Raw genomic sequence first — 10,000 nt, forward strand, 5'->3', positions numbered from 1 at the left:
ACACACACACAAACACACACACACACACACAAGCACCCGCACACTCACACGCACGCACACACACACTCGCACACACAAACACGCACGCACGCATACACGCACGCACGCACACACACACACACACTTTCCCTGCCCTGCCTTCCACGTCTGCCCTGCATTAGAGCCCCATATATATACTGCCTGCGGGTCACAGGAGACTGTAGTAAATCACTGAGGGAAGGAGCACACTGAGCCCCTTTGATTTACCATTTCCATTATCTGCACAGGAGACCCCTGCGATGGTGCACACACACACATACTGACACACACACACACGAATGCTCACATGCACACACACACACTCTGACACACACACTCTGACACACACACACACGTGTGTTCACATGCACACACACACACACACACACACACACACACACACACACACACACACACACACACACACACACACACACACACACACACACACACACACACACACGCACGAGTGCTGACATGCACATACACACACACATTGATAGGCACATTGAGAGGAGGAGAGATTGGGGGCCTTGAAGGGGTGAGGTGGAGGTACGGAACACAAGAAGAAAAAAAAAATCTGGGCCTTCTGCTTTGACATCCAGTTCTCTTTTTCTTACCGCAACGACCAGAAACGATAAATTGACTTTGAAGAGAATCCCTCAATAGTATTTTCTCTCTCTCTCTCTCTCTCTCTCTCTCTCTCTCTCTCCCCCGCTCTCCCTTGATCCTGCTCCTTTTGCCCTCTCGCTTTCTTTCTTTCTCTCTCCCTCTTTCCCCACCTCTCTCTGTCTATCCCTACATCTGTCTTATTTTGCTCTCTCTCTATCTCTTTTTCTCCCCCTCCTCTCTCTCTCCATATCTCTTTCTATCCATCTCTCTCTCGCTCTCTCTCTCTCTTTTAGTTTACATCTCGGGACCACAAGTGTAGGAATCGCTGCTTCCTCAAGCATGTCATTATCCTCCCTTAAGTATAGGCCCTGATGTTTTTTTGACACCAAAAAAGATCATACGTACTGTACTGTATCTTTTTATTCTTCCAGCCCTTAAAAAAAACATTTCGAAGTCTCGTATTTATAGTAGATGCATATTAAGGGGAAGATATATGTGTCTAAGTTGTCTAATTAAGCTCGCAGCATGGGAGGTGCGTTTACGTTTTAGCCGGTAATTTGAGTGCGGCCGTGCCGGGCCTGAGGGGCACTGCGAACTGGCTCGCTTAGTCGCTCCTTCTCGTTTTACTTTTCTTTTCTTTTTTTTCCTTTTTTTCTTTTCTTGACGTCTTAATTGCATACGGTAGGAGGAGGTGACATTACAGCGTTTTTTCGGGTACACAACTTCGAGCCTCCAAACAGTCTGAATGAGGATATCCGCTTGTAATTAGTACGAACTGTTCAAATGTCCAGCTGTTTTACTGTGTGCTCTGTTCAAAATAAATCTTTTGTTGTTGAATTGTAGTTGTGATATTGTGTAGATGTTCCCAGAACACTCCTTACTGCCGATATGAAACAGCCCAGAGAAATACACATTTCAGAGAAAAAAAACATCTGTATTTTCTTTGTGTTTGCAGACTAGGGTAGTAAATAAAAAAAACCAAACAAATCAGCAATGTTGGCACTGCATCACGATTGATATTGCGATCATGTTTTCCCAGGAACACGATTTAATATTCCCCCCACTCTTGCTTTTGGAAAGTGATAAGATTTAAGGCATTTTGACAGGCTTAAGCTCTTCTTCAGGCCTCACTGAATCGAGAGTGTGACCGGGAGCCTACAGGACAGAATTCGTTCCAAAGTTGTCTCTATGTCACTATGATATCAAGATGATTTTCCTAAGAAAACGATTTAATATTTTTCCCTTCTTGCTCTGAGAAAGTGATAAGATTTAAGGCGTTCAGACAGACTAAATTCCGGGGCTTCCTCTGGCTCCACTGAGTCCAAACACTATGCTGCATGGCTGCCACTGAGTCTGTCTACAGCTTAGGCCACTGTAGAATCAGCTAGTCTGGAGCCTACTGGACAGAATTCAACATCACGACTCATCCAATGTCGTCACTATATCACTACATCGCAATTGTTTTTTTTTTAAATTATTTTTCCCCCTCTTGCTTTTGGGGAGTGATAAGACTTAAGGCGTTCTAACAGCCTACTGTGTCTTCTGCTGGTGGACTCACAGAGTCGAGTAGACTATGTGCTGCTGTAGTTGCTACTAAGTCTGTTTACAGCTGGCCTGGAGCCTATAGGAAGGAAGCCGAATTCACTTCCAATGTTGGCACTATGTCACAATGATATCGAGATTATTTTTTTCCCCCACAGAGACAATTTTTCCTGCTCACTTTGAAGAGGTGATAAGATTTAAGGCGTTGTGACACACCAAATTCCAGGGCTTCTGCTGTTGGAACCGCTGAGAATACGCTGCTCTGCTACTGAGGGAGTCTGTCTCCAACTCTAAACCGATTGGCTCAGCCACAAAATGACACTTTGGATCCCAGACCAGACAGAATTAGTTCAGCTGGAAATATGTACATTCAAATGCTGTCAATACCAGTACGACTATATATTAAAAAAGAAACCCTGGCTATATAAAAAAAATACCTCTAACATCAAAATCTGGATTCTGCAGCCTAAAGAAAAGTGTTAAGCCTTTTTCTGTTAGGGGAACTACTCACACTGCTAAAGCTGAATTTATTCTGCCTATCAGATAAAAAAACACAAAGAGAAAAAAAAGTATAGGTAAGGTAGGAAACGCTAAGACTGAAACATGGTTGAAGTGAAATGGTCAGTGTGCGGCAGTTTTATATATTTTTTTTCTGAAGGCAAGAAGAAAAGAGATGAAGAAAGAGAAGCCTATATTCTTTCTCTCCCCCATCTTTACTTTCAGGAACTGATAAGATTTAAGACTTCTCTTGACAGCCTAAATTCCAGGCCTCCCTCTGGCACCACTGAGTTGATCCTCTGGTCTATTCTACAGACTCCATCTTCTAGCGCTGAACCGACCAAGCCAGCCCAGCCCAAAAGCACAGAGAGAGAAAGCACAGGGAGTGTGAGAGAGAGAGAGAGAGAGAGAGAGAGAGAGAGAGAGAGTGTGTGAGAGAGAGAGAGAGAGAGAGAGAGAGAGAGAGAGAGAGAGAGAGAGAGAGCACAGAGTGGCCTGTAGGAGTCTGTAGGAGACAGAATTAGTTCTGCCGCGTTACAAATCATTTCCCCGAGATAGAACCGATTTATCTCTGACATGAGCAAAACAAACAGTTCCACTGGCAGCCACAGTTTACTGACATAAAAAATGAAGGTCAGAGTCAAAGAAATTGCAGCCGTGAAGAGAAAAAGAAAAGAAAAGAAACAGGCTTTTTTTGCAGACCAGCGAGGGGAGAACAGAGAGTCTAAAGTCTGGAGCCGTGAGTTGGTAGCAACAACTGGCCAATTTTGTATTTTTTTTTTCATCATAATTCTTCACAGTAGCGATCTGCTTGATAAGTGCAGTCTGATTCGTGGCGCATTCCTGATTCGGCCGTTGGACTGCTCCGCTGGGATGATGTCTCCACGAGTACAATCGTGAAAAGCTATGTCATGCTTCTTTTAAAAGAATGAAAAAGTTAAATGAATTATGTGTATGTAAGAATAAGCCTTCATACAATTCAATCGTGAAAAGCTATGTCATGCTTTTTTGGGGAAAAAAAGAAAAAAGTGAAGCAAATTATGTATAAGAAGTCTTCATACAGTTCAGTTGTGAAAAGCTATGTCATGCGTCTTTTAAAAGAAAGAAAAAAAGTGAAATAAATGATGTATACTGTATGTATAAGAAGTCTTCATACAGTTCAGTTGTGAAAAGCTATGCCATGCTTAGTTTTTTTAATGGAAGAAGCCAAGTGAATCATGTAAATGAAAGAGAAATCTTGGAGTGAATTCTGTAAATAAAAGAGAAATCTTGGAAAGAGAGATGTGTTATGCCGTGTCTAGTCGGTCTTGCATAGGGATATGCTATACAGTGTTGCCTGTAGATACACCAGAATCACATTCAGTCATTTTAACATGGTCTAAACCAGCTGGCAGACAAGCATATGACTGACAGAATGCACAGTGCAGCTGGAAAATTATTTAGTGCATGTTTTTTTGTGTATCTTGTGCATGTGTGTGTGTGTTTGTGTTTGTGTGTGTGTGTGTGTGTGTGTGTGTGTGTGTGTGTGTGTGTGTGTGTGTGTGTGTGTGTGTGTGTGTGTGTGTGTGTGTGTGTGTGTGAGTGTGTGTTTGTGTGCGTATGCGTGTATTTCACAGTAGACATGTACATACATATGGTATGTCTAAGTGTGTGAAATTGAATGATGTACTGTATATCATCGAGCCAATCTGAATTCCTGTATGCCAAGATGGCATAGGCCATATATCACACATACTGGAAGCTTCCTGTATATTGCCTACGGCCTTAAGAGTAGAAAAAGAACTTGTTTCGATGAATGATGTAAGACCACAGATGTACATACTGTCGAAGTAGAAGTGAAGTGAAGTCCACTGGGAAACTCAAACTCCGACTGTTATTGTGAACCAGCACGCCACAGCACAGAAATGCACACTGCACACAACAGAATTGCATTCATGCGTCACCCATGCAAGTGGGCAGCCCCCAATGGAGCAGTGTGGCAGGATGATATACTATTCTCAGGGTACCTCAGTCATGGGGAGGAGGATGGGGGAGAGCACTGGTTAATTGCTTCCCCCACCAACCTGGAGTTGAACCAGCAACTTTTGGGCTACATGTCAGACACACTAACCGTTTATCCCAGAAGTACTGTTGCATCCATGTCATTTCATCCAACTGGTGTTTTTACGAGTGTTTTTGCATCCATAACTGTACTTCTACTTCATATTTCTCTGTCCGAGACACACAGACGATGCCAGAGAGAGAAAAAAATTAACTTTGTTGTCATTGATTGAGCCGGTAGGCCTAAGTGAATAATGAATAGTGTTTGTGAAAATCAAAAGTTGCAAAAATGTGCATGCTTACAAACAAATGGAAACATTTACGAGCTACTCAACAGTTTATCATAATTGTGTCTGCGTCTTGCCTCTACCAGGCAGTGAAGTTATGTCACTGGTATCCGGCTCTTTGCTGGTGTTGAATTCCCATCCCAGGAATGCCTAAGTGATAAATGCGTCTCTGTTTTGCACTCGCGGCCAAGCCTTGCGGAAAACTTCAATCCATCATAGTCGCCGATTAATATACTTTACTTTCCTGAAGTCACTCCTCGAGCAAACCTCAGCAGCTAACGCCTGCTTCTGAATACGATTCTAATGTGCTCAGTCACTTTCAATCTCTTCTTTCTCTGTGTGTGATGCTGCTGCTATTTGTGGAGAACTCTATTGTCCAAAAATGTAAACAAACTGAGTTTGTCATTGTAATTCAATGTGGTTCAGTGGAACTGAACGTTAGTGTGGAATTATTGTGAAAATGCACAAAAATGAGATAAATAGATGGAGTAGTGTGTGTGTGTGTGTGTGTGTGTGTGTGTGTGTGTGTGTGTGTGTGTGTGTGTGTGTGTGTGTGTGCGTGCGTGCGTGCGTGCGTGCGTGCGTGCGTGCGTGCGTGCGTGCGTGCGTGCGTGTGTGTGTGTGTGTGTGTGTACGGCATATGTGTACTGAATGTGAACTATGTGTCTTTCTTACCGTGAGGCATCCCATCAGGCTTTGCTCGAAGGGTCGCTGGAAGGCTCGGGGGTCGCCACACCAGTCCAGCAGCTCTGTGGCGGCCGTGTGGAAGTTTGCAGGGTTCTGTAAGTGCTGTAGGACACACACAAACATGTTAGTCTAGCTTTTGAGACTATAAAATATAGAACAAAAAGAAGAATATGATTGATAGCTAGACGCTTGCGGCTAGGAGAACGTGTACGGTGTATTCCAAACGCAATTTCATTGTCAAATTTATTTGTCAATGACAATAAAAGCTATTGAATATTTTGCACCATGTCTATCCTCAGGCCTTTCGTTGCTTACAGAATCAATAAGCACGGAAAGGTTTGCGACAACAAATCATGTGGAACCGTAATCAATTCAATGAAGCAACACAATATCCCACCTCTTCTTCAGGATTAGAAGTAATGTCAATTACACTGTTCAGTATTAAACCATGTGGAACACGTTTCAGTATTTCTCTTAACACACTGGGTGAACACACAATCAACATGTGTCGAACGGTAACTAAGCTCTGTTTTACGACCATTTTTTAGGTGTGTAGGCTGTGTATAATCTACCCAGTGTGTAATTTCTCTTTAAAGTGTGCCGTCCCCCTTTTAAGTGTGTTTCGGACCATCGTTAGAGGTATGCGTATCTGTGTGTAATCTATCAGTGTGTCATTTTTAAGCATGTGGTCCTTTTAAGCATGGGGCCGCTGGCTGCTTTGACTGGGCCAAGGACAAAATCAATTGAAAGGGCCCCTTCTCAAAGCACACAATTTAATGGGGTCCAAATTTTGGGTCACCCTTTACCTACACACAGGACAACTGACCTGTTGGGCACCCACTTGTTGGTGGGACTGCCGATCCAAGTTAGGTGTGTTAGCAGTGTATAATCTATCCTCTGTGTCATTTTTAACCACGTGGCCCTTTTAAGTCTCTCTCCAACCACAGTTAGGTGTGTTAGCAGGGTCTAATCTATCCAGTGTGTCATTTTTAAGCGCGTGGCCCTTTTAAGTGTGGGCCCCGCCGACCTCGGGGTTCATCTCCTATCGAGAGGCTGTCAGTCGGGGGGCTTTGTGATTGCCGCCGACTTCCTGCACCATCCAACAGGGGGAATAAATAAAACTCGCAAAATAGATGGGGCTAGCCTAGATGGCTGGCTGACGGGCGGCGGCCATGGTTTTCTGGAGGGAGAGGCAGCATGGGAAACCAAATGCAGGAAAGAATTGAGAGATAAATTAAAGGTAAAGGGTAAGCAAGCCCCTTATGAAAGAAAATATATTTCTCTATTAGTATGTAAGAGGTCCCAGAATATTTGAGGAAACCAAAGCACACAGCAGAAAAAAAATCAAAATCTTTTTGGCAAAAATTCACTCTGAAGTAAAACAGGTAGTGAGTAAGCCTAAGTCTAAATTGTTTGTATTTGCATGATTTGGTGTTTGTTGGTCTCTGTACCTCTGTCTATGTAGTATTTCACTATACACACACTTCAAGAATCTTTAACAATCACTTTAACAATCACTGGAACACATTTCCATCTACAATATATATCTAGTTTGGTTCCTCGGGCACGTTTCAGAGTATTTAAAAAAAAAAAAAGTCCCACTTCAAAACACACATTAGCATATTAGCTATATCCTTAGCATATATTACCATATTAGCCCAATTCAAAACACATATTAGCATCTCAACTGTGCTCTTCCCCGTTGCCAGTAGCACTGACTGCTTTATGTAATTATGAGTAGGCCTAATGACTAGCGCAGTATAACATAGTTAGCGACTGCCTGTCTGTCCGGACATTCTTATTATCTTCTCACCAGTCCGTGCTGACAACAAACAACAAAACAACAAGAAGAGGTGGATTTATTTAAGGAATGCTCCCAGCATTACTCTCTGTTGGACTGGCCTCAGTTTGTTTATGTCTGTCTGTAAAAAAGAAGAAATGCGAGGAGCGTCGCTAGGCACTTTCACGCCACTTTAGCGGGCCCTCTCCACACTGGCCAGCGCAGGCTCTCTAAGTCACCACTGATTAGACGGAGTAAGACTTTAAGACGCGATTTTATGCCGATTTTCCGGGTTTTGCTACAGGCATGAGGGGAATGTCGAGAGGGGCAGACTCAACTCCAAAAACACACAAACACACTGACGCACACACACACACACACACAGAGCACGATAAGACAGCCGATAGAGAGGAAGAATCATATATATGAAGATGAACGGACAACCACACACAATACAAATATAAATATATTGGTGTTGTGCTGCCAGAACATAATAATAATAATAATAATAATAATAATTGTATTTGTATAGCACTGTGTCATACAAGGCATGTAACTCAAAGTGCTTAACAAATGGGAAAAAACATTGTTAGAGATAGATTTAAAAGGAGAGGAGAGATAGATTTAAAAGGAGAGGTATAGAGGAGAGGCAGAAAAAGCAGGAAGGCAGAGGAAGAAGAGATAGACAGAGAATGTAGAGTCATAAGGTCAACGTAGGTTAGGACCAGGATTCTTAGATGTGTAAGGTCCATAGTGGCTGGGCCTATCATAAGTCATAGATAGTCACACAGAGATTGGGCGCTCAGGTGCGGCCCCTGGTGGCATCAGGGGTGAGGAAAAACTCCCTTTCGCTTGATTCATAGTTTGTGAGGGGAAAAAAAAAGCTCAGTGAGGTCTGAGAAAAAAGACCCCCTGTAGTCAGGAAGAAACCTCAGGCAGAGACCAGCGGCCACCTAGGGGAGCCCCCTGCCAGGGCTGGATTGCGAGTAGTAAGGGCGCTGCGGCGGCTGGGACACTATGACGTCTTGGCAGCTAGGAGTTGGCAAGGATGAAGAGGTGGGTCTTCAGCTGCTTCTTAAAGGAGTCGACGGAGGTGGCTGATCGGATCTCGATGGGGAGGGTGTTCCATCTCTTGGGCGCATAGCAGGCAAACGCGGCGTCGCCGATCTTCTTCTGCGGGGGGGTGGGGGGGTCCTTAGCAGCTTGGCATCAGTGGACCTGAGAGCTCGAGCAGGGGCATAAAAAGAGAGCATGTCTGAGATATAGCTAGGGGCAAGTCCATTTAATGCTTTAAATACTGTGAGCAGAACCTTAAAGTCGATTCTGTATGAGACAGGCAACCAGTGCAGGTCTGCCAAGACAGGAGAGCTGTGCTCTCTCCTTCTGGTTCTTGTTAGGATTCTTGCCGCAGAATTTTGAATGAGTTGCAATTTGTCAATTAATTTTTTTGGGAGACCAGAGAAAAGAGCATTGCAGTAGTCTATCCTACTGGTGACAAAGGCATGAATAAGTTTCTCAGCGTCTTGTCGGGGGGCCAAGCCGCGCACTTTGTTGACATTTCTAAGATGGAAAAAAGCAGATTTTGTTATCTTGTTGATGTGAGGCTCAAAGCTCAAATCCGAGTCTATGACCACACCTAGGCTAGTAACCTTATCTTTAATGTGTATGCTTAGGTCACCTAGGCTTGAGTGGAGTTTTGCACGTTTTTTCTTAGGCCCAATGAGCAACACTTCAGTTTTATCTTCATTTAATTTTAGGAAGTTACTGTTCATCCAATCTGTAATGGCAGACATGCATTTAGTCAAGGCATGAATGGCAGTGGTTTGGCTAGGCTCGACAGAGATATATAGTTGAGTGTCATCGGCATAGCTATGAAAATCAACATTGTGCTCTCTGATGATGGAGCCCAGGGGCAACATATAGAGAGAGAAGAGGAGAGGGCCCAAGCAACTACCCTGAGCAACTCCAAAAGGCACATCACATAAACACACACACACACACACACACACACACACACACACACACACACACACACACACACACACACACACACACACACACACACACACACACACACACACACACTAAGACACACACATGCACACACGCGCGTGAAGACTATACAGAGAAGAAAAGTATACATCAAGATGAGCAGATAAGCGCACACAATAATAAAATAATATAAACATACATATGCTGCCAGAACATAAACATGCACACACGCACACACACACACACACACACACACAAACACACACACAAACACACAGACACACACAGACACACACACACGCACACACACACACACGCACAAACACACACACAAACACACAGACACACACACACAGACACACACGGACACAAACACACACACGGATACACACAGGGACACGCACAGTACAAATCTCTTAGCCTGTCTCCTGTGAGCATTGAGATCCTTGTCTGCAGTGGTGGTGTTGGTGGCTTGTTGGATAAATAACTCTCTCGCAAGGATGGATTACTGCACGGGGCCTACCAGGCCCAGACCCAGGGGCCC

General features: G+C 43.8%; 1 protein-coding gene across 3 annotated transcripts in view; it reads right to left on the bottom strand.

The window, feature by feature from the left end:
- The window catches only part of LOC134467808 (zinc finger MIZ domain-containing protein 1-like), a 94,725-nt gene that overhangs the window by 82,366 nt on the left and 2,359 nt on the right, over window positions 1–10,000 (bottom strand). For all 3 annotated transcript variants that reach the window (XM_063221746.1, XM_063221747.1, XM_063221745.1), the window contains exon 2: window positions 5,673–5,786. In XM_063221746.1, the coding sequence (XP_063077816.1) occupies window positions 5,673–5,786 (114 nt within the window). The remainder of the gene's footprint in view (window positions 1–5,672; window positions 5,787–10,000) is intronic.

Source organism: Engraulis encrasicolus, chromosome 17 (assembly GCF_034702125.1).
Source record: "Engraulis encrasicolus isolate BLACKSEA-1 chromosome 17, IST_EnEncr_1.0, whole genome shotgun sequence".
Taxonomy (NCBI): Eukaryota; Metazoa; Chordata; class Actinopteri; order Clupeiformes; family Engraulidae; genus Engraulis; species Engraulis encrasicolus.